The 25,255-nt window shown below is 42.7% G+C and overlaps 1 protein-coding gene across 1 annotated transcript in view; it reads left to right on the top strand.

Annotated features, from left to right (window-relative positions):
- The window catches only part of ADAMTS12 (ADAM metallopeptidase with thrombospondin type 1 motif 12), a 263,062-nt gene that overhangs the window by 71,944 nt on the left and 165,863 nt on the right, over window positions 1-25,255 (top strand). The window contains exon 3 of the mRNA XM_026649042.2: window positions 21,440-21,614. Coding sequence (XP_026504827.1) covers window positions 21,440-21,614 — 175 coding nt within the window. The remainder of the gene's footprint in view (window positions 1-21,439; window positions 21,615-25,255) is intronic.

Genomic DNA, 25,255 nt, shown 5'->3' with positions numbered 1-25,255 from the left:
TTAAGTGTTTGCAGGATATGGGCCTTAGAAAAGAAAAACAATCTGCATTTAAAACTTGAATATACTTTATTAACTTCATACAAGTTTATGCAATTCTACAAACCAGCAGGCAATGGGATTATTAATTGTTATCCATTAATCAAATGAGACATGTTGAAGGTGTGTGTGGGGGGGTATTCTACAGAGGTTTTAGAGCAACCTCCTTTCAAGTAGTACAGTTTGAGTTAAATGTTACATGCATGACTGCTAATCCATATTTATAAACTTCCAATAGAAAGAGGCAAACAAGGCTCACAGCTGTTAGTCTAAAACGACACGTTGAATTTCAACAATTAAGGTAGAATTTGCCAGTATTTAAGAGTTCTGTTCTGAATTGTATTCTCTCTGTCAATCATTGGACTAGATGACCTCCTGAGGTCCCTTCCAACCCTGATATTTTATGATTCTATGATTTGTAGTAGCTCAGCCCTTGTATCCCTGATTTTTAAGGGGCTGACTCTGTCTTTTATTCCAAGACCTAATTTGTATCTCTAGTTCTGGGAAATTACCAGTAACTCTGGTTCCTGTGTTTTACATGGCCAAGGCCAAGAATCACACAAATATTTTTAAAAAAGAACGAGGAGTACTTGTGGCACTTTACAGACTAACAAATTCATTTGAGCATAAGCTTTCGTGGGCTAAAACCCACTTCATCGGATGCATGGAGTAGAAAATACAGGGGGAAGATATATATACACAGAGGACATGAAAAAATGGGTATTGCCATACCAACTATAATGAGAATAATCTGTTAAGGTGGGCTATTATCACCAGGAGAAAAAAAAACTTTTGTAGTGATAATCAGGATGACCCATTTCCAACAGTTGACAAGAAGGTGTGAGTAACAGTAGGGGGAAAAATTAGCATGGGGAAATAGATTTTACTTTGTGTAATGACCCACTCCCAGTCTTTGTTCAAGCCTAATTTAATGGTGTCAAGTTTGCAGATTAATTCCAATTCTGCAGTTTCTCCTTGGAGTCTGTTTTTGAAGTGTTTTTATTTTTTTGAGTATTGCGACTTTGAGGTCTGTAATATTTAAGGTGTGGGACCCAACGGTAATTCCACATCACCCTTGTTGCCTCACAAATGTTGTCATTGTCGTTGTCATAGTCAAATAAACCTTCCCACTTGCTGAAGATTTTGGAAAATAATTGGTGAAGTTTGAGGCAGAGTTTTCGGAACAATCCTCCAACAACTCACAGCCAACAAGAAGGTGGCCTAGCTACTATGTACATATATCTTATGTTCACAAGTATTTCTGAGTCCTTCTTAATCCAAAGCTGCTTAAAGGCAGCAATAAACTAAAATCAATCAAATCAAAAGCAACTCCGCTTTTTCTCAGTTTGGAAGCGGGTCCCATAATGAAATACAAAGACAAAGGATAGGCTTAGAAATTGGACCTGCTGTCACCATAAAATGTCAGCTGTTCTGATGCTGCGTCAGGAGGATTTGGCTCTGTTGTGTTGTTGCAGTGATGACAGGAGTGGGTATATTTTTAAAGGAAAAACTAAAGAGCCTTTTTGTTTTAAAGGAAATGATTATTTTGGAGGACAGAATTTACCACTAACGTGTCCTTCATCCAAGTTCTTTACATTTTTCCCAAATGTCACAATGTTCTTACAGAAAAAATTGTTAGGCAGTTTTGACGCGTGTGGGTAGGAGCCCCAGAGTAAGAGCACACACATAATAATGTAACACAAAAGGAAGGCAAGTGGCCAAAGCTTGTATTTTCTATATAAGTTTGCAGGGGCTTGTTCACTGCAGTTTGAATCTGCACGTAGCACACAGGTTGTCAGATGTGTCCCCATTACAAATAAATCTATTAAGTCAATGAAGTTACAACAGGGATGAATTTGATTCCGTGTTTCCCCTTCTTTTCCTTAGTACTAGAAGGGAAGAAGGAAGGTGCTGTGGTGATGTAGATTGGAAGTAGATCTGGTTGAAAATTTTCCATTGGAACTTTTTTGGACAAAAAATGGCTTTTTGATTAAATGGAAGCTTCTGCCCAAATTTTTCAAGAATTTTTATGATTTTGTTGAAACACCAAAAATCAAAAATATTTCAGTTTTCAGTGACTGAAAAATTTTGGGTTTTAAACTAAAAAAAAAAATCCACTTTTGGCTGTCAAAAACAAAAAAAAGATGAAAATGAAAAGTAATGAAAAGTTTTCATTTACATCACATTTTATTCTCAGGGAAAAAAACCCCGTTGCCTGACAAGCTCTAGTCGGGAGACCTAGGTTCTGTTCCCAGTCTTGCTACAGACTTCCCGTGCAATCTTACCTCTGTCTCAGAGCTCCTATCTGTAAAATAGGGATAAAATCTACTCACAGGGGCATAACGAGAGTAAATGACTGTTTGGGAAGTGTTCATAGAACCTGGGATGTTAAGCAAGTGGAAGTGTGAAATATCATTGATTTTTGATGCTGTGCCTTGCTTGCAGAACCTGAAAAGGAAGCCGCTGTGATTTGTTTTTAAACTAGTGTTGTGTCTTTGTTAGTTCTTGGTTTTTATGGAAAGAGGGAGCAGGGAAATCGCCTTCTGAATCATAGCTGCCTTGTGTTTTCAGGAAGGAAATGCCCCATGTGCACAGGGCCGGATTTACACTTTGGGCGTCCCTAGGCACAGAGGGGCTCCGAGCATCCTTCCTACCCGCTGCCCACGGCAGCCGGGAGCTGCGGGGTGCCCCCTCCGCCCGGCAGCAGATGGGAGCTGGGGGGGTCACCCCACCGCCTGCAGTGGCTTGGAGCTCCTAACTGCTGTGGGTGGGAGGGGTACCTCATCACTTTTAACTTTTAGGTGCCCTGCCGCCCAGTGCCACTCCACCCACAGACCCCCCCCCACTGCCCAGTGCCCCTGCACAGCCCCACCACAACTTCCCAGTGCCCCACACAGACCCCCCACACTGCTCAGTTCCCCAACACACCCAGACCGCCCACACTACCCTGCATCTCCCACCCCCTCACTGTCCAAAGCCCCCCGCCTCCCCGCCTCCTCCACCAACCCCTCCAGAGACCCACTCTCCTATGCTCTGCCCCCTGGCTGCACTCACCGGCCCCGCTGGGAGGTGACTCTGTCCACTGGGCTGAGCGAGGAGCGCTTCAGCGGGGCTGTGTGGGGCCGTCTCCCCCTCAGCTGGCCCCGCCCCCTGGTGGAACCCGGGAGCAGCAAAATTTGAATTTTTAGGTGCCCCTAGAATGCCAGCACCCCAAGGCATGTGCCTAATGTGAACTCCGGCCCTGTATTGCATATGTTGTAGAATTTGATAGTGGTATTGCCCATCAGTTAATCAGATACCCAGGTTCTGTAAGGTGTGATGTCATTGGATCTGTGGGCTTTTTTTAAGATCATCACCAGATCTAAGGCAAATAAAAGTTGGATACAGTTCAGTAACGTTACAGCATAGCTAGAATCTAAAAGTTTCCAAAGTTAAAGGCAACATTTGGCTCTGTCATGGTGCAGAGTAATCCTTTGATGGAGTCCTTTAAAAAAAATACGCAACTGTCAATAAGTTACACTTTCTCCTCCCATATTGAAGGGTTTCTGCTGCAAAATTTTAAAGTTCCCAAACTTTGATTTCTTAGCTAAACCTCTGAGCATTTAACCATAGCTAGCACTGTATGAATTATTTATTGCAAATAATGTTTGTTGGGAATGTATCCCTTTTAGCAGGGGAGGACTTGTGAATCAGTGGTGAATCCATCCTGATTTTTGCTAATGCTTTCATAAGTATTCACCAGTTAGTTTTGTTTGCAAATTCTCCACTCTGACCACACACAAGGCTTGTTAGGACATAAGTGGTCACATTTGTCCCTGTGGTGTATTAAAAACTGTATTAAAAGGGCAAGCTATCACTTTAAGTATAAGGTGTTTCCTGGTCCTGCTTGCTGATTAGGGGGCTATGTAGCGGAGCATGAGATCTGGGTCTTCAGCAGTCAGTCTGCAAAAACTCAGCCAGGAATCAAGTGGGGTGATATTATGCACAACAACAGCACAAACTTGTCCTGAAGTTTTATAGATTAGCCATTGAGAAAAATTCCTCTACCAGAAGTGCCCACGTAGTGGCAGAAATTAAGTGAACAGGATGTCTTTTGTGCTTGCCCTATGTTGCATTCAGCACACTGTATTATTTTCTCACCAAGACGATGCATACTATAGGAAAATCATTGGATCTGAGATGTTATTATTCTCTCTATATAATTGGAGTTCATGGTTGATAAGCAGTACTTGTCATTCTTGCCCAGCAGGCCAGTACGCCCACATGATCTAATCTTCTGTTGTTTGGCTGGTGACTCAAGAAGAATTAAATTTACTCTGGGCCTAATTCCACAGGGCGTCCTATGCTCTGAGCTCCCATTCAATTCAACAGGAATTGAAAGCATTAAGCACCTCACAGGAGGAACTCAGTATTTCAGGAGATCAGCTTGTAGTTTAGCAGAAAGGGTTTGGAATAATGATTAATGGTAGGGCTATTATGCTTATCTTAGCAAAACAAAGTTATTTAGTTCGTGGTGTTTGTGCCATCCTTTCGTTTGTTTCAGTTCATGTGTATTCACTCCCTCAAAGCTTTGAGGTGAGGCTTAAGTTTGAATGGACTGAGTTTTTTGTGACTTTGATGCAAAAGCATAAATCATCTCAGGCTCAGTTGAGAGGTTTCTCATCATTTTGGTGCCCCTTGGCACACAGAAATCCAGATGAGTTTGGCATCTTTACAGGATGTCTAATAAAGTTTCTCACAGCTCTCAAAACAATAGAAATGGATCAGAACCAAAATCCTCGATCCAAGTATACCCAAACTTTCTGCATGTTTGAAATCCATGGCCAGAGTTAGATCCAGACTTTTCAAGCAGTCTATATCTTTAAAAAAATGAGGCGTACTTATGGCACCTTAGAGACTAACAAATGTATTTGGGCATAAGGTTTCGTGGGCTAAAACCCACTTCATCGGATGCATGCAGTGAAAAATACAGTAGGAAGATATATATACACAGAGACCGTGAAAAAATGGGTGTTGCCATACCAACTCTAACGAGTTAAAGTGACTCAAACCCAAATGCTTGTAGCCTTTTATTTTATTTAAAGTGAATTTTGTGATGTTGGTTCGGCTCTACAGTGGCTACAGTTTCAAGCTTAACAGAGTGAAAGTCACATTTGCTACTTGCTTCAGATTTAGTGTCTAGGAGCACATAAAAATCCAAAGGTAGTGACAACACACGCATTTCCCAAGTACAAGGTTTAGTCTGTTTTACAAGTTTTATTAAAGCTACAGTTAAAGTTATGATTACCCAAGCATATAGAAATTCTATACAGACCTATGCACAAGTTACAAATATAGTTATACTCACATCCTCCTAGATAGTGTTAGGGTCTGATGGGTCTCTCATGGATTGATCATCAATAGAGGGATTGTTCCTGCTGGAGTTTCCCATAGGGAGTTCAATTTTCCTAATACGGGCACCTTCTTTTTATAATTTGCTTATGACTATACCTCATTAGCATTTATGCACATAGCGCCACCCTGAGGTTAGGGCATGTGTTAGAAAAATGTGATTACTAGGTATCTTGTAAGCAACAAATTACTCTGTTAATTTTTTGCAATATCACCCATTGGTACATCTTTTCCTGTAATCTTGTGGCATAAGGTCATTCTTCAGTCACTTACTTACGTCAAGCATTTCTTAACTCTATGGCCTAGTACTGCTAAGCTAACGTCTTACAGGCCTCAGCCTGTAGGCCTTGCATTTCAGCCCTACTTACTTAGATATCTAATACATAATTATCCTTTCTAACTACTAATCAATCTTATACTTCTATAATCCTACAATTCAACCCTAGTTAACATACAATGATTATACAAGACATAACATGTTAGTTAATTATACCATCAGACCATAAATGAACAATAAACTAAAATCATTGGATACATGCTGGATTTGAAAAGCCCTGATCTTTGGGGTGTTTGTAATTTGGATCCGTATTTTGTAGTTTAAGCTAGCTTTGCACAATTGTTATGAGATTGTTTCAGCAAAGCACAAAATCTATTCATCCACCCTTACCATGAAGGGGAAAATAAAATGAGTGACATTTTATTTGCCTGAGACAAGCAGAAGTTTACCTAAAACCTGTCTTTCTTGTTGTTTATTATTTGTATTGTGTTAGTGCCTGGAGTGCCATCATGCTAGGAGCTGTACACTCTATAATGAAGACAGTCCATGCCCTAAAGAGCTTACAGTTTTATGTCCTGTCATCTTTTTCTTTGTTCTCAAAATTTTGTTACTACATTTTATTCTGTCTTTTGCAATTTTATTTTTTCTCTCATTTCCCCCATTCATATTTTATCCTCAATCCTTTTTTAAAGATATCCTTCGGCAAATAGTACAAAATAGGATGTGTTGTATGTTGTACAGTTTGCTTTACACTCTTTGGTTTATATCTTAACACTGCAGCTGGCCTCATCTGGGGAATGCATTCTCCAGTTTCGTAAGTTATTTGTTCACTTATATTTTTTTTTTCACCACTTGCCTCCTCCTTCATTCCTCCCCAATGGCAAACAATGCAGCAAGCGGCAATTCCAGCATGGCTTTGTCAGCATGCCAGGGACACGTACTGCAGAAGGAATAGAGCAGCTGTTCCTTTGCAGCAGCAGGGGAATCAAGTAAAGTATCTTGAAATCTACAATTACTAAGCAGAAGCCATCATTTTTCTTGTTTGCGCTGAGCAGAAACTGTCACTGGCACAGTGATGACAAGCTATGATGGATATTTTTTGCTGGAATCACCATTTACCCCATCATTAGCCTTCAGGATGTAGCAAGAGCTAGGAAGATCTCTTCTGCAAAAATGTTGGGAGCATGGTAAACTGATAACAGACTGAGGTCACTACTGCTAAGGCTGGATGGAAGACTACCTCGGTGTGGCAATTTTATGGTAGGCAATGGCACACCCCCTTCAAAGTGGTGATCTTCTTCATTAGTGGGCAAGCCTCATTCCCTGTGCACCACCAGGGACTTGAGGGGTTGATAGGAAGGAGGAAAGAAATCTTGCCCCCAGACTGGAGAGTTGCAGTGGACTGGCTCAAAAACTACCACTGCAGCCTAAAGCAGATCGTGCAATTCTGTCTACCCCTCTCAACCTGTGTGTGTTGTTGGGGTGAGGATGGCAGGAGTCAACTGATGGATCTGTGTAGTCCAGTCTGGATCCGCCCTGCCTCTCAAATCCTTCTTGCATGTTAGAGCTCATCAAGCTTTTGCAGAGTGAAGAAGCTCAGGGTCTGATGATCTCCCTTTGCTGCACTCTTCCAAGAGGGGCGGGCGGGGACTGGTCTTCCTTTAGAGAGAGGGTGGATAAGGGACTCTCAGATGGGGAACCTCTTCTGTCATGAGGGCAGCTGCTGCCTCTGGGAGCCCCAGAAACTCCTCAACCAGGCACCAACTTCTCCTGTTGCTCAGACCCATTGTGGATCCTTGCCTTGTGAGCTGGTAAAGAGAGGGAACTCTGGGGCAGCTGTGCTTCCCTGAGCCAGGGGGAGGAGTGGAGTGGAATGCTCTCTCTGCCTATAGAGAGGGAGTGGTGATTCCCTGCACTCTCTTTCATTTTAAACTCTGTTGCTACACTCAGAAAATGCAGTTATACAGAAAGCAGGAAATAAGGGTGTTGCAGGATGGCCCCTTTAGGGAGCTGGGGCTCACTCTCACCTGTGTTCATCTAACCTGCCTCCCCAGGGGAAGGGAGGGTGTGTAAGGGGCCATGTGACAAGGGAGAGCATGTGATTAGGAATCACAGTGGACTTCTGGAAGATGTAGGTGTAGCCTGTGACGGGACCTGGAGATAAGCAGAGTGCTTATTAATGAGCAGAAGGCTAGCAAGGGGCCAGGCTGATCCCATAGGAAGGGGTGCCGGGAAAGAAAGATAGAGAAGGGCTACTAGGGCAATCACCAGAATGGAGAACCTGCCTTATGAGAGGAAACTTAAGGAGCTTGGCTTGTTTAGCCTAACCAAACGAAGGCTGAGGGGAGATTGATTGCTCTCTATAAATACATCAGAGGGATAAACACAGAGGATGGAGAGGAATTATTTAAGTTAAGTGCCAGTGTGGACACAAGAACAAATGGATATACACTGGCCATCAACAACTTTAGGCTTGAAATTAGACAAAGGTTTCTAACCATCACAGGAGTAAAGTTCTGGAACAGGTTTCCAAGGGGAGCAGTGGGGGCAAAATCAAGACTGTGCTTGATAAGTTTATAGAGGGGATGGTATGATGAGGTTGCATACGATGGCATATGGCCCATCTGTGACTATTATTAGCAAATATCTCCAATGGCTGGTGATGGGACATTAGATGAGGGTTCTGAGTTACTACAGAGAATTCTTTCTCAGGTGTTTGGCTTGTGGGTTTCACCCACATGTTCATGGTCAAACTGATCGCCATATTTGGGACTGGGAAGGAATTTTCCCTCAGGTCAGATTGGCAGAGACTCTGGTTTTTTTTGTTGTTGCTTTCCTCTGTAGCACAGGGCCTGGGTCACTTGCTGGTTTGAATTAGAGTAAATGGTGGATTCTCTGTAATTTGAAGTCTTTAAATCAAGATCTGAGGACGTCAGTAACTCAGACAGATGTTATGGGCTTACTTCCGGAGTGGGTGGTAAGGTTCTGTGGCCTGCAATATGCAGGAGGTCAGAGTAGATGATCATGATGGTTCCTTCTGGCCTCAAAGTCTATGATTCTAAGTACAGAACCATTTTTATTACATTTATTCCATTTGCATAAGAGACAGTTTTGGAATTTAATGAGAAACAAATCATTTGGACAAGCAGCCCCCTCAGTTTACAGGCTTCTCGGAGCAGTCCTAATTAAAAGAGAGAAACTGGGTATTTTGAGAGGATTTTTCTAGAATGAAGCAGCTGCTGTAATCTTCTACTTTTCAAACCTGAGTTTTTTGGAGGGGAACTAAACAATTTTTGTTTTCAGAACTATTATTGCGAAGTTATTTTGAAATTTCAAATGTATGCGAAGTTTGCAAGAATTTTGCACTTAGTACTTTTTAGTAAAAGCAAACATCTCTCATCTGTAAAAGGGATCTGCATTTTTTGTGGAGCTAATTGGCATCAACAGTTCCAGGTCTTCTGACCCACCAACTGTGTGAACTGGTGGGAGGGGGGAAGAAGAGAAAATCCTCTTAGGATGGCAGAATAGTAGCAATTATTGTAAGGGAGAAACACCAAACAATGCAAAGTAGGCTCTGTTCTGCATCGTGGAGAGTGTTAATGCACCTAAAAACTAGGCTCATGGTAGCTGTGCAGTGGTAAAGAGATTATTAGATGAAACAAGGGTTGATTGTGGTCATACCCGTGGCGGGCTGATAGTTCTGGCTCAAGTGAAGAAGGATTAACAGCCTTTGGACCGTGTGGAGAGAAAATAAGGAAAGTGGAGGGGAGGCGCTATGGACATGTGACACCACAAACAGCGTACAGCTGGGGCTGTGTGTGGTCAAAGATGTGGTGGCTGAAGAAGCAGCTGTTCTATATGGCGTGCTCCCCTTAAAATCCTGTGGCTTTCCAAGGAGAAGTCCATGCAGAAATTAATGTGGCTCCAAGCAGATCCATGGCCAAATGATAATTATCTACCTTTTTTTATGGATAGCTTCATCCACCGACAATTTTATACCGTGAGGACAAGCAGTAAGACAATATGTTTTGTGAGACTGATACAGATCTTCAAGCAATGGCTTGTAGGGCAATCATAACCACATAGATAAGTGACTATTATGTGGAAGAGCTTCCACAATGGAACAGGAATATCCAGTGCATTTAAAGGATGTTGGCATTGTTGCTAGACAGATATGTGAAAGTTAATAAAAGAGGAAACCATGGCTTAGAAAGTGAACAAAGGTCTTTTTTTTTTTTTTAATGAACTTGTTCAATGTGAGGATTTAAAAAAAAACATTTGCTTTCAACTCTTTGGGAAGCCCATCAGAGAGTTTCTTGGTGGGTTAGAACAGATGACATCCAAATGATGTTGGCCATGAGTATTAATGTGTGTGTAACAGCTGTGCATTGCTTGGGCATCAGTGAGAACGGGCCTTATCCTGTCTTTCTGTTTTCCACTTCCATTTTCTAATAGTTTATTTTAATGTAAACCACTTAACTTTCATCCAAGCACTCTCTGCCTATCTCTGTCAGGCACTGGAAGAGAAGAGAAGCTGTTTTGTCCAGGCTTGATGAAAAGAAGAAACCGAGTTGAATGTAGTTATTGGCATGTTGATACTGTAGCTGGACGGGATCTAGTTGTTGTTCTTCCGCCTCCCTTTTCCCAGTAGGGAAAAGTTTACTTCAGGTTCCCATTTTGGGCCAGTCAAAAATCTTCTGTGAAAGTTATCTTTCGATGGAAAACTGGGTTTTTGACTAAGTGAAATTTTTCATGAAACTTCTCTGCTCTCCATGGAACATCTCACAACATAGGGTTGTGTTGTGGTTTTTTATTTTGTCCTTTTTGTTGTCAAAAACTAAACACCTGAAAAACGTCAGCCAAAACCATTGATTCAGATATGCCATAGCAGTGTCTCATGACAGTTGTCGTTTTGGTAGCTTGTGCTCCCATTCTCCACTATGTGCTGGGCTCCCCAGCTCGAATTCAGTTTTCAATTTTTAGCTGAAAAATCAAATAACTTCCAAAATTCCTTGGGTGAGGTAGGGGAGGAGGAGAAGGCAGAAACCTTTTTCCAGCCAGCTCTCTTCCAGTTACATATGGTAGTTTTTTCACAAAGAAACTTGAGTTAAATAATGCCAGTTTTACTGCAGTATCACTTTTTTCTTGGGAAAAGATTGAGACAGATGTTTGGCAATGAACACAAATAGGCCATCTCCAGTGTGAATGCGTTTCAGATATCAGAGTTCATCATCCTGTCATCCAAACTGTGTGGTACAAGCAGCAGACCACATGTTTTCTTGCCATGAAGTTTCACTTACCAGTTTGAGCTCTGCTGGACTTCTAGATTAAGTTTCTTCACCTTCGTTTGTTACATTGCTTTTATGTTCATTATTCAGAAGACAAGAAAGGGTATGAAATAACAAACCTTCAAGAACACTAACTGGAGGCTCATATAATAGCAAAGGAAATTTTCTCAATACTGACTACAAAAAGGTAACAAACTAAAGCTCTTAACCTGAAGAATAATTAAAACTTTCTTTTATTCAGTGCAGATTGTTACCTTTTGTGACTTATATACTATACAGATCCCACAGTATATTACATTAATTAACTAATGTGTTATGGGAGCGGTGTGAGCCATTAGCAGATACCTTTAAGTGGAAAACCTGTTTGGACAATCACTTCTACACAAACAGCATTGATGCGCACAGAAAACAACATTTCATTGAAAGGAAATTAACAGGAAATTGAGGTCAGTGTATTTTTTTCCTATTTATTTACTTGGCTTCAAAATTACTTAAGCATCCTTTCTTTTTTTAACATAGGGAACAGGCAATCAAACTCCTTTTACAATATCGGTTGTTCCCCTGAGAGGGTTTGTGTTTGAAAAATAATGAATCAAGTTTTTAGTACTGAAATAACATTTTTATATCATGGATATACCTGAGGCTAGAAAAAGTGATATAATCATATTTATTCTTGCTAATTTATAGTGTGCTGATGTTTATTATTAGCACAGAGAAATATATAATAAACTAGTCACACACCGAAAGGAGTATGTTTGTTTTCATTGTTCTTTATTCAGCCCTCATATAGCTCTTATAGGCGTACATGGTGCTGTGCATGTATGAAAACCATAGTTCCTACATGAATACAATTAGCCCCAGATAATCATTGCATTGTCTTTATATGAAATATTTTAGGTCTCGTATGGGTCCAGTTTTAAAAGATTTATGAATTTGGGTTATTATAGAAAGACTTTATGAAAGAAGTGAGATTTAGGGACCATTGTGAATGAAATGCTACTTAGTGTTTCAGAGTATCTCATTGTTTTTTCTTTGATTTTTGAGACAGATGGATTCATTCTTCTCAATAAACAGCTTGTCATTTACCAAATGCTGCCAGTGATAAGTGAGCTAGTGATGGGTAGAGCTTGTTCTTGATGGACAAATCACGTGGAAGCTCCCAAACCTCTTGAGACTGCAGGAAGTCTCATATGAGCAGCCTTTCACTCATGATTACCAATAATTCTCATAGCAGTCACAGCTGCAAATGTACCTCCAGTTCTTGTCACAGTTCAAAAGTGGAAATGAGATAAGTTTATCTGAACATTGTTAGAAAATGCAAAATGATTCAGTACTAGAAATGGGTGAAAGTTGAAGGGGCTTTTATTTCTTCCAAAATTGGCCAGTCCATCTCTACTTTACACAAACAGGACAAAAAAAAGGGGAACATTTTTAATCTCTGATATGTCTGCACGCGCTGTATTGCCATCTGTAAATGGTGAAATGGAGGATAATACACACTTGAGTGTCTGTCTTGGTTACTCATTCAGCCATAACCATAGAATCTATGGCTACATCTGCACTATGAGCCAGACATGTGATCTCTAGCTTGCATGCATTTACTCGTAGTAGCTTAATGAGAACTACCACAAGTACAAATAGTAGTGTAGGGGGGTAGTGGCAGCAGAGACATGGCTTAGCTGTGCCGAGTATGTACCCACGGGGTTAAGGTGGGTTTGTACTCGGCGTGGCTAAGCTGTGCTGCTGCTGCCTCTGTTGCTATGCTGCTACTTATACTTGCTCTTGTTGATGTATTGTGAGTATATGTATATGAGCTGGGAATCACACCGTTTGTAGTGTAGGTGGAGCCTATGTGTAGGGTCGGACACCAGGATGGGCCTCTTGTGTATTTTTGTTTGGTACAGAAGTATTAAGACTCAGTGCAAAACAAAAGTTTATAGGGAGTTGACAATGTCCCATTCCTGCAAGATCTACAAATCTGGGCCATCATCCATAATCTTTGCAAATGGATAACAGGGGATGCTTTCAACTCTTCTGCTACTAGGTCCAACATCACTGAGGTATGCCCATTAAATTGCCCACTGAACAGCAATATAGTTTTAGTGATGGCTCCCAGCCTGAGATAAGATGTCTTCATGTGCAACACCAATAGGCTGCTGCCTCTTCCCACCATGCCTCCTTTCTCCACTGAACTGATGGTAAAAAGAGACCAACAGCTGTTGTGGAGGCAACAATAGATAACATGTAGAAGGCAGTATGACACGTTCCCACTTAATCCCTCATCTCACAGGGCTTGTCTACATGGGGACACTCACCTAAAGGTATGAATTTAAAGTGGATTAGTTAAACTGCATTAAACCTCTGTGTGTACACTTTCATTCAAAATTATAGTGGTGTTAACTCAGTGTAGCTTAATTCACTTCCAACCAAGTTAGAGAGCAGGTTGGTTACTTTGGCATTGACAGGGTTGAGGTTCGGAAGAAAAAGTGCTTGATAGTAAATTAGTTGCTCTTTATTCAAGCACAGAATTTGTCATAAGGGAACATTATTCTGATTAGCACTGATGAACATGGACTCTATGAAACAACTGTGTGTGTGGTGGTGAAGAGAGAGATCTTCTCCAAAAGAACTTTGGCTCATCATTCTCTAGATAGCTACTAAAAATTCATAGAATCATAGAAGATAAGGGTTGGAAGAGACCTCAGGAGGTCATCTAGTCCAACCCCCTGCTCAAAGCAGGACCAACCCCAACTAAGTCATCCCAGCCAGGATTTTGTCAAGCTGGGCCTTAGAAACCTCTAAGGATGGAGATTTCACCATCCCTAGGTAACCCATTCCAATGCTTCACCACCCTTCTAGTGAAATAGTTTTTCCTAATATCCAACCTAGACCTCCCCCCACTGCAACTTGAGACCATTGCTTCTTGTTCAGTCATCTGCCACCAGTGAGAATAACCTAGCTCCATCCTCTTTGGAACCCCCCTTCAGGTAGTTGAAGGCTGCTATCAAATCCCCCCTCACTCTTCTCTTCTGCAGACTAAATAAACCCAGTTCCCTCAGCCTCTCCTCGTAAGTCATGTGCCCCAGCCCCCTAAATCATTTTCATTGCCCTCCGCTGGACTCTCTCCAATTTGTCCACATCCTTTCTCTAGTGGGGGGCCCAAAACTGACGCAATACTCCAGATGTGGCCTCACCGATGCCGAATAGAGGGGAATAATCACTTCCCTCAATCTGCTGGCAATGCTATATGCCTTCTTGGCAACAAGGGCACACTGTTGACTCATATCCAGCTTCTCGTCCACTGTAATCCCCAGGTCCTTTTCTGCAGAACTGTCGCTTAGCCAGTTGGTCCCCAGCCTGTAGCAGTGCATGGGATTCTTTCATCCTAAGTGCAGGGCTCTGCACTTGTCCTTGTTGAACCTCATCAGATTTCTTTTGGCCCAATTCTCCAATTTGTCTAGGTCACTCTGGACTCTATTGCTACCCTCCAGTGTATCTACCTCTCCCCCCAACTTAGTGTTGTTCGTAAACTTGCTGAGGGTGCAATTCATCCCATCATCCAGATCATTATTGAAGATGCTGAGCGAAAAAGAGAACATCTTTGTGCCAGATGTGCAGAACTGTGTGGAAGATGCTGGTGATCCACTTGTCAGTTGTTTGACTGATTTCTAGGGGTGGGAATCCAGTCAAGAGAGTCTGAGTTACATTATAAGAATCTTCTTTGCCGTTCCCATCTTTTTCCTTTATCTCATAAATAATTTGGGTGGTGGCAGCAAAACCAGATCTAAGCTGGTAGTTAAGCTTAGAGGTTCTCATGCAGGTCCCCACATCTGTACCCTAGAGTTCAAAATGGGGAAGGAACCTTGACAGCCTCGTTTCATCTCATTAGACATGGGCAATGGTTTAGAGAGGCCATCACGTGAGAGTACTTTACCAGTCACATGTAAGCCAGGGTATTCATGAACTGGGGAAAAGGACCTCAGGAGGAGACTGTATTTGAGACCCGAGGTGAGCGCCCCCCCCCCGATCCGGCACACCTACTTTGCCCAGGGGATCAGCAGACAGACCTGCTTTGCCAAAGTGATCAGTTTTGGGTTAGAATTTACTTTAGCAGGGAGCAGTGATGTCAAATCCTCCTGGAAGTCAGAGGGGGTGGGGACAGGTGTTCCTACCTGAGCTCTGTTTAAAGAGTCCCCTATACCATTTGATTCGCCCACTGACCGAGATGATCTGAGTCAGTTTAGAGTCCTTGTTTCTGCCCAATGATCACTAGAGATGAACAGGTCTAGGGGGCTGAAACTTAGACCTGGTATGGGGGACAGTGTTGCTGTGAAACACAATGCCGAGGATGCAGCAGCAGTGAGGTTCCCCAATACCCGGTGAAATCACTAGGAGCTGAAATCACTAAGAAGTGGGCTAAGTGGTGGAACCTCAGAGCACGGCCTTGCAGCTAGAGGCCGAGGTGGCAGCGAGCGGCACGCAGCAGCAGAGAAAGGTGGTGGTGAACGGCACGTGGCAGCATAGACAATGGTGAGGCAAGCCGGGGCAGAGAGAAGAGTGATAGTAGTGAGCAGCAGCATTGCTTGACATCCCCCTCCCCCCAGGGGTAGGAGGTGAACCCCTTCACTGACTTCCGACAGCACACTGGATTGGCATGTTAAAGGGACATTCGTCTGTCAGACAGTCACACTGCAAGATGGGAAATGGAGGCAAAGGACCACTGCCCAAGATACTGTGGGCAGGTGTTTACTTATGGCTTGCATATTTTTGAATTATTGTTGAAGTGTTTTCCGAAATTAATGCTGAGTTCCATCTCCCTGTTGGTAAACGTTTTCTTTTCTTATATGCGAACTCAGTGCTTATGAGTGGGAAAGTGTTGCCTCTTAAAGGCACCCAGGGATGGTCTTTAGGGTTCCCAGATTTCTGGGTGGGGGCTCGAGACGGTTCTGTTTTGTAATGTTAGAGGAACCCCTAGATACCGAACCCAGCTCTTGTTGCTGCTGACACAACCTGGACTTGACGTGTGATGTTAACCAATTTGATGGGGCAGCCAAACTTTTCTAAAAAATTTCCAGAGACTGTTACTGCTCACGGTGCTGGATGTTTGTTTTAGGTCAATGAAAACAGCATCGAGTTCCATGTTTTGCTCAATGCGTTTTTTCTAAAGTTGTTTCACAATGAAAATCATGTCTGTGGTGCTCTGACCTGATCTAAATCCTCATTGGGTTTCTCTGACACTGTTTCAACAAGCTGATTGAGTAAAATACAAGGGAGGATTTTACCACCATGTGTATGATAGACAATAGGAACGGTGAGTTACCTACTGGGGCACATATCTTTGTAAAAAATGTCTGTGGGTATGAATCAGGTCAATTAATTTAATAGCCTCCCATCTGCAATTGGCATAAATGGTAGAGTATAGAAAGTATTAATTCCTAAGGCTACTTGCTTGTAGAGAAAAGAGTGCAGATGCATGTAAAAGCTACTAACATAACTTACTCTTACTCCATATTATAGCGATTTTGGTCTTGGCCAGATTTCCAACTGTTTCAAAAACTCCTAGAGTTCAAAGTTCAAGTGAAAAGAACAACCATTAACAAACCCTTTCCTCCCCCCCCCCCCCCCCCCAAAAAAAACCAAACAACAAACCAAAAAAAAAAATAAAAAAAAAAAAAAAACAAAAAAAAAAAACAAAAAAAAACCCTCCCCTCCCCCCCCCCCCCCCCCGGAAAAATATAAGACATACAACAGTCAAGATGGTTCAGACAAATCCAATAAGTTAGTAGAATATAGGATCTATAAGTACTTGCTGTGAAGCAAATTGATTTTTGTTACAGCAGACGAAAGTTGACTCTCTCTACATGACCTTTCTCCTTGTGTAAAAGCAAATTAATTGCGTTGTGAATGTAATACATTCTACTCAATTCCTTGGCATTAGAACAGTAGATCAGTTTCATCCCAGCCATTTAATTTCATTGCAGTCATGCTAATGTCTAACTACTATCAATATGGTCCAAAGGCTGGTGAGCATAAGTCTGCAAGACAACAGAAAATGAGCCCCTGACACAGATGCCTCATAACTGAACACTTAATAAATCCCAGAGTGCTGAACAAACATTAATCCTCCCAATATGTCTGTAAGGTCACTACCATATAGTAAGTAAACAATTCTCCCTGTGCATGGGAATAGCTCTGAGATCTTGGATTGCTTCAGTATTCATGCATTTATAAGTCGTTTTAGTTCAGATGGCTGCAGTACTCCTTAGTTTTACTGTGAGTCTCATGATTACCTTTCAGTGACAACTGTTCTGAGGTCTGTCAACCCAGAATAACATAAGCAATATTGACAAACCCAGGCATTAATAAATCATGAGATTATTTTAAAATACATTTTGAGTTCTTGTTTGGCTGCTGTGTATTCAGCCTTTTGTATTGATATTTTCAAGTTTTTCTCTACAACTGAGAGCTCATAAAATCTTTTATTAGATTCTCCCTTAGTATAAGGATTCCAGGAGCTGGGCCTTTAAGACAAACACCAGATATTGCAAGATTCATGATAAAATCATGAATCAGCAACCCCATAAAAGGGCCAGAACATCTCCACAGCAACATGGGCTATCACAAGCACATCAGACCTGTCCTCCACTTGCCACTCTGGTTTCCCACAGAATATCCGGTCAAGCTCAAGGTCTTGATCCTTATCTTCAAAGCAATCAAAGGCCTGGGCCCAGTACATCTGAAGACCTACTAAAGCTCTGGGATAAAGACTGCGATCAACAGCTCCACTTCTGACGCACAATGGAACTTTTGATCGCAAGGGTTAAAGTCATCTGTGTAGGAGACTGAGCTTTCATGTGGGCAGATCTGGCACACTGGAATAAACTCTCATAGAAACAAAAGACCATTACAAATCTTTCCACCTCCTACTCCAATCACAAGGTGTATCTCTTTGATGTTGTCTTCTCTAAGAGAGGAGGGGTATAAATAAAACATCAAAAATCATATTCTAGCACAACACTATACTGCACACACACTTCTCCCCCTGGGGAGAGGATGGGAGAATAAACCATACATGAGAGATGTTAGTCACACTCCAACGCACTACTGTAAGATGTTCAGACACTATATGGTGATTGAGTTCCTAGTCCACTGCTGTAGCAAAGGAGGACTGGCATGACTCCTTCCCTCCCCTCCTGGAGACACTAGTCAACTTTTTGGTAAGGAAGAGCAGGCCCATGTGCTCTGCCCCCTGAAGACTCAAGGAGAGTGTGCCAGTTGGTTGCCCCTAAAGATTGCCACTACTTGAAGACTTTGGAGAGAAGGATTGCAGACCAACTGTCCCACCACCTTGAAGACCGCAACAAAGGGTAAGGGAGAGCCAGGACCTATTAGAGAGAGAGATAGAGCAGGTGTGGGCAAACTACGGCCCGCAAGCCGGATTCAGCCCCTCAGGGCTTTGGATCTGGCCCGCGGGATTGCCCCTCGTGGTGCCATGGGCCCCGTGCCGCTTTCAGCAGCGGCCGGCCCGACGTCCCTGCAGCCCCCGGGTCCTTGTCTACAGGCACCGCCCCCCGCAGCTCCCATTGGCTGGGAACGGGGAACTGTGGCCAATGGGAGCTTCGGGGGAGGTACCTGGAGGCATGGCAAGGGCAGTGCACGTGGAGCCTTTCTCCCCCCCTCCCCAGGGGCCACAACGCTTCCTGGAGTGGTGCGGGGCCGGGGACAGGGCAGGCGTGCAGGGAACCTGCCCTGGCCCTGGTGCGCACTGCTGCCACCCTGGAGCTCGAACCCCTCCTGCACCCCGCTCACCAACTCCCTGCGCTAAGCCCTCTGCCTGCACCGCGCACCCCTCCCTCACCCCAACTCCCTGCCCTGAGCCCCCTGCCACACCCCTCCTGCACCCCAGCCCCCTGCCCTGAGTCCCCTGCTGCACCCTGCACCCCAACCCCCTTCTTTGAGCCCCCTCATGCACCCCGCACCCTTCTTGCACCCCAACTCCCTGCCCTGAGCCCCCTCGTACATCCACACCACTCCTGCACCCCAACTCCCTGCCCTGAGCCCCCTGCTGCACCCCGCACCCCTCCTGCACCTTAACCCCCTGCCCTGAGCCCCCTCCTGCACTCTGCACCCCTCCTGCACCCCAACCCCTTTCCCTGAGCCCCCTCATACAGTCTGCACCCCTCCTCTGCCCCAATCCCTTGCCCTGAGCCCCTTCCTGCACACCGCACCCCCTCCCACACCCCAACCCCCTAACCCGGCCTTGCATACAATTTGTCCACCCAGATGTGGCCCTCGGCCCAAAAAGTTTGCCCACCCCTGTTCTATACTATATACAACATTATTTGGCCCGAGCATAAAGCTCAGATAGATATTTGGGACTAGGGTTTTGGAGGCAGTACTGTCATTATAACTTGCTCTTTTAAGTAGCCTTGATAGAACCCTGATATAACATCCTTGCCTTGTATAGCCTCTCCTTTGCATTCCCTATTTGTTGGACTCATGCTTGCTTGGCTTCTTTATCTACCACAGATTTAATGCTAGGGTTTCTGTACTTTAATATTGCGTGTCAGACTCCGATTTCAAAAGTAGCTTTGATTTATGGTATCTAATGAAGAGCTGACTTGTATATTTTGTTTTTATGCTAAAAACTGGGACTCCTGACTCTCTCTTTTTTTATTATTTATAGTCTCATTTAAACCCAGAGCAGTAAACCTTTGTGAATTCGAGCCCTAATCCAGAATCTGTAAACCTTCACTGGGTGTTGAAGTTTATATTGACAGCCTCAATAAAATCACAGACTTTTTTTTTTTTTTAAAGGGCAACCTTGGTATTTTTAGTTTCATTTGCAATAGAAATTGGGCTGGAGGGAAGGATTTCTGCAACAGAGGCATTAATGATGCAGATAACAAAAACTCAGCGGAAAGTGCATTTAATTCACTTCCTACCTCCTTCCCCTGGGGGAATGCACAAGGAAAAACAGGCTATGAATACCTGCACCCCAATCCCTCATCTCAAGGTGTATATTTGTATATGGACATTTAAGAGGTGTGGATTGGGCACTGGAGGTATGTAGCAAGTGCCTGGAGAAGGTTGAACCTTGGAGCAGGACTTGTTGGATCCGTACTGGACTTCTTGGACTTGGGCTGTCTTTGGGCCAGGTAATACACATAGCTCGTGATTAATTATTCTTGCTGACACAGGGAATTGAGAATATGATGATTTTTCTTTCACGTGTGTCTGTCTTTTCTTGTGAATTTAGCTATGCGAGGCTGGAGTGTGTCTGCCAAGTGATCTTTACTGCCTTTCCCATATGAAGCTAGGAAAGGAGGAGAGTTCAGTGACCAGAATGAAACAAAAAGGGGAGGTGGATAGCTGGGGAGGATCCTCTGTCTACTACAAGCCTGGTGATGTGCAGCTGGTGTTGGATCTAAAGCAAGTCTATAGGCAGAATTGCTATTGGTCCAATGTGTATGCTGAAGTGGGGAGGCTGTGCTGTTCTGTTTAAATGTTTGGTAACTCTTGTGTAAAAATGCCATGTGGGCGGCAGGAGAAACTGAACTGAGTTCTCCGGGACAGAGCCTAATCTCCCACCGTAGCCCTTAGAACATCAGGGCTGGGATTTTTAAAGCAATCCCATGAAATCAAGATTTGAGGTCTTTAATCAAAGATGCTCTAGCTCAGCCAGAAGTTATGAGCTTGATGGAGAAACTGGGAGAAATTCTACAGTGTGTGTTATGCAGGAGGTCAGACTATGTGATCACAATGGTTCCTTCTGGCCTTAAAATCTACGGAAAAAACACCCCTGTTTCACTGTGAGGTCAGAGGAGAGTAAGGCTTTCATAAATTGTAAGACTAGAAGGAACCACTAGGACCATCTAGTCTGAGCTTCGGTATAATACCGGTCATGGAATTTCATCCCGTAATTCCTTCAGTGGAGGGAATTATTCTCCCCCATTGTGCAACAGCCTCTATACAAGTTTTGTTGTATAGCCCTAGGAAAACAAAAGACTACTGTGTCATGAATGCAGCATTTTGACTGATTAACTTTGCTCTTTTGTCAGCGTTGTTGAAGTCTGAAAACCTTTGCCATGATGAAGAGGGGCACAGCTTCTTAGAAAGGAGTTCATGTGAGCAACTCTTGTAAGCTGGGCCCAGCAGGACTATGATGCTAGCGAGTTGTCAAAGCAGCATCCTCCATTTTTATTACCCTCAAGTGCTGAGTTCCTAGCAAGACTTCAAAGTTCCCCTTTTTGTATCTTATGTTACAAAGAAAAAAAAGTAGTAACCCCCCCATTTTGTTTTCATATAAAGCTGTTGAGTGAAACATGGCTAACTTATCAGAAAAGCCCAAAGATGTTGATGTGAGGGAACAGCCAGACTCATTCAGATTTGAATCAGAGTGTTGGACAGGTGCAGTTGAAATTAACATTTCTGTTCTTATTTTCAGACTGGATATTTCCGTCTGCCTCAGGGGGACTACTTCATTGAGCCTGTCAAAAAGCATCCACTGGAAGAGGGAATACCATACCCACACATAATCTACAGGGCAAATATCCTTCAAAATGCTTTAAGGCAACGCCGGGAGACCACAACAGACAAGGAACAAGCTTGTGGATTGAATGGTATGAATTTTGTTGGAGCTTTTTGCTTGTTGGTTGCTGAATTTTTTTTTTAACCCAACATTTCCGTTCCAAATATTTACACCCTTCTTTTCCAACTGACAGCTTTCTATAAATACAGAAGTCACGAATTAGTAGTACGGTGCATTAGGAGCTCCATAAGAACAGTTTTGTGGCTTACTGTGTGTGATTTTCAGGGTTTCCTGTATGTATTTTAACCTTAGAGTAATTTCAATTTTATATTTCATTAGAGATGAAGCTTGTGAGTATCCATCTGATCCATTCTATGCAGAGCCCTGCAGCCCTTTGCCAGTCACACCAGGCAGTACTCAAATAGGTCCAGATGCTTGGAGCCAGATCTTTAACTGGTGTAAATCAATGGAGCCCTACTGACTTCAGTGGAGCTATGTACACTTACACTGGCTGAGGATCTGTCCCTCTGGCTTTAATGATACCAACTTTCCATTCACACTATCAGAAAAACTAAACAGAATCTTACCATGCCATGTTTTAGTTATATCAGTTCTGGGTATCATCTCTGTGGTTGAGTATCAATATTTCAGATTTCCATATGACTGTTGTTGGAATATCTAAAGCCCTGCACCTGGCTGTATTAAAGTGCCTCTAGTGCACTGTCCTGTTCAAAGAGGTAACAATTTTTGAGGTCTTGTTTGTGATAATACAAGTTATATGAGGAGCTACGTAGATGATCTAAATGTTATTTCACGGGTGTGACTCTTTGGAGTACGATTCTTGTTGTTGATTGGAAGACCCTGGAATAAAGGAACATATCTGTAGGGTGCTCTTGCTCTCCCCTAATTACAGTATTTAATATGTTGCTGATTAGGATGCTGTCTGTCCTACTTTCACCACCTGCATTTGTTCCTTGCCACTTGGAAAATTTTAAATCTAGCCTGGACAAAACATTAGTAAACATACTATGGGAAAAAATCCTTCATTGGAAGGAAGTCTAACTAGAGGACCATATCTAGCTTAATCATAAATTTCTAGAAGTGGAGTTGCAGTGTATTTAGCTTGAGAATATGTTTAAAATTACTGTGGTTAAAAAGGCTAATTCTTTTCCAGGGCTGAAAACGGATTGATAATTGGACTCCTCTCTTTCTGAGTCACGACTGCTGCTGAAGTTTTAATTATATGTACTGCTAATTGTGGAGTAAAAGTAGCAGACAGTCTCTCCCTCTTCTCTCAGCCCCCACACATGCCTCTACAGCTATAAACCTTGAGTAATATTTCCTATTTGCTGACATGAGCAATCAGTCAATGGGAGTTGTGCTTGGATATATAAAATGCTCTATATTGCTAAGTCCTCTGAAAAATCAGGTTCCTTGGCATCTCAAGTTGGGCATCCAAAATTAGTGGCTACTTTGGACCTTAATCTCTCTGCACCCCAGCTGCCCATATGTAATATGGGGATAGTATCTCCTTGTCTCATACCAGTTTTTTGAAGGTTAATTAATGTTTGTGAAGCACTTGTACAGTATAGGGATGAGCACCATAGAAAAGCCCTGGAGGAAATTTAATAATTCTGTCTTCAGAGCAGGGTTTGAATAGTGTGCAGTAACTATAGTTTAGGGCTATCCATGGAACAATGAGAAGAAAACGAAATATTGAATAGCTCTCATTAAGTGAGCACTGTTCATTCTGCGCACTGAATGAGGTAGGGTCCTGTGTAAAAAAATAGAATGTAATCATGTTATTAAAGACTGTCTCAGAATGGATACACAGAAGGGGACCAAATTAGGGCTGCACCGACAACCTTAATTCTGGCATTTACATACTTTTGAGTGCTTGACTTTACAACCTTAATTTCTTTTAAGATAGTTTTTTGTGTGTAACATTAAGTAAAGCATAGTTTTAAAGAGACTATAGAATACCAATGAAAATCTTTTTTCTACCACTCCTCCCTTCCCAGTCGCCTTCCACGTTGGCTAATTTCACATCAAAATAAGATTTAGGACTTGCATGCTGAGTTCACTATATTATAGCACCAGGAGCCGGAAGCCACCTACATCTTTTTTTCTTCTATTCTAAGTGAAGGAATGTACAGAGGGGGTGTATTTTGTTTATCTTACTCTGTCGAAAACTCTTCTTCAAACTAATTAAACCTTAGGTTGGACTTGAGCCATTTCTACTGCAGAGAGGGAAAAAATAATTCCTCCACTAAGCTTCCCAATCTCCTCTATCTCAGATTCTGAACTTACTCATTCTGAGGACTCACTAGCACCAACTGTTTCTTTCTAACTGACTGTAGAAATGGAAGCTGCTTTCTCTACCTGTGGTCAGGGGCGCTGGAACAATTTGTATAGTGGTGGGTGCTGAGAGCCATTGAACCAAACTGTAAACCCTGTATATAATGGAAACTAGTTCAATCCAGGGGGAGCGGCAGCACCACCAGCATCCTTAGTTCCAGCACCTATGCGGTGGTTTGCCTGAGTAAGGTTTTCTTACATTGGCAGATTGCTCAATAGGTGCACACTTTTTTCAAAAAGCATGAGTTAGTTTGCGGTGAACGTGAAGTCTCTCTCAAGAGGAAATATAATATTTATCATCTCTTAGAGACAGAGAGCATTTACTGTAGAAGCCCACATCTAGGGCCTGATCTAACTCCTATGGGAGTCTATAGATATCTTTCCACTGACGGCAATGGGAGTTGGTTCAGTCCTCTACAACACTAATATTTCAGTATGTCCAGTAGTCTCTCTATAAAAGAGGACTTTCTGCTTGTCTGGACAGATTTGGCAAAGAAATAATCATGGAGATGCTTGTTTGTGGGAAGAAATATTTAATGCTGAACCATTTTAAACTGGGCTAACTTTACTGTAGTAAGTCTCAGGAACAATACATTTCTAGAAAATCTTTTTGTGTGTTAAAAAATCAAAAAATTCTAAGAAAATTAAAAAAAAAAAAAAAAAAAAAAACCCTCTCGGAAAAATTTCAAACTACCTATGGTGGTTTTTTAGAAGAATTACCATGGAAATATTTTGGGATAATATCAGACATGGATTTAAAAAATAAAAGAATTGGGTTTCCTGGTTGTGATGGATTAGTGTATGCCTCTATCCATGACTATGTCTACATTTGGGTGTTGTGTAGAGTACAGACGCTGCACGCCCAGCTAACACAGGTATAAATAGCAGTGTAGATAGTGAGACGCGGCTTAGGTAAGTAGAGTAAGTCAAAGGCCCTACATGGCTGGCTGAACCCCCATGGTATATCCCCTTCATGGGCTCTCTACATGCCCAAGCAGTGCCTTCCATGTCTACACTGGTATTTTTAGCAGCATAGTGTCCCACTGCCTCCCCAGTGCCGGAACCTTTCACTGTCGCATGTAGGTGCACGTGTAGTGCCTGTGCTCTACACGCCACCCCTAAGTGTAGTCATAACCTATATCAAACTACACACTCCTGTTTGTTTTGGGAACACCCTTTTGATAATAACACTATAGCAGTGTGACTTCACTGTTGTCTCTTCACCTCCATCCTGGACTGGGAATCCAAGAGGCATTACCAGAGGATGAAAAATGCAGAACAATCGAGGACTGTTAACCTGCAGGATCTTCTGTTCAAATGGAAGCTCTCTTCCACAGTGAGTTAGTAATAGCCCAGAGAAACCTGTTCTCCCAG

The sequence above is a fragment of the Terrapene carolina genome, unplaced genomic scaffold, assembly GCF_002925995.2.
Source record: "Terrapene carolina triunguis isolate 2854851 unplaced genomic scaffold, T_m_triunguis-2.0 Scaffold69, whole genome shotgun sequence".
Classification (NCBI taxonomy): Eukaryota; Metazoa; Chordata; order Testudines; family Emydidae; genus Terrapene; species Terrapene triunguis.
The sequence above is the reverse complement of the archived record's forward strand: the minus strand, read 5'-3'. Positions and strand labels throughout refer to the sequence as shown.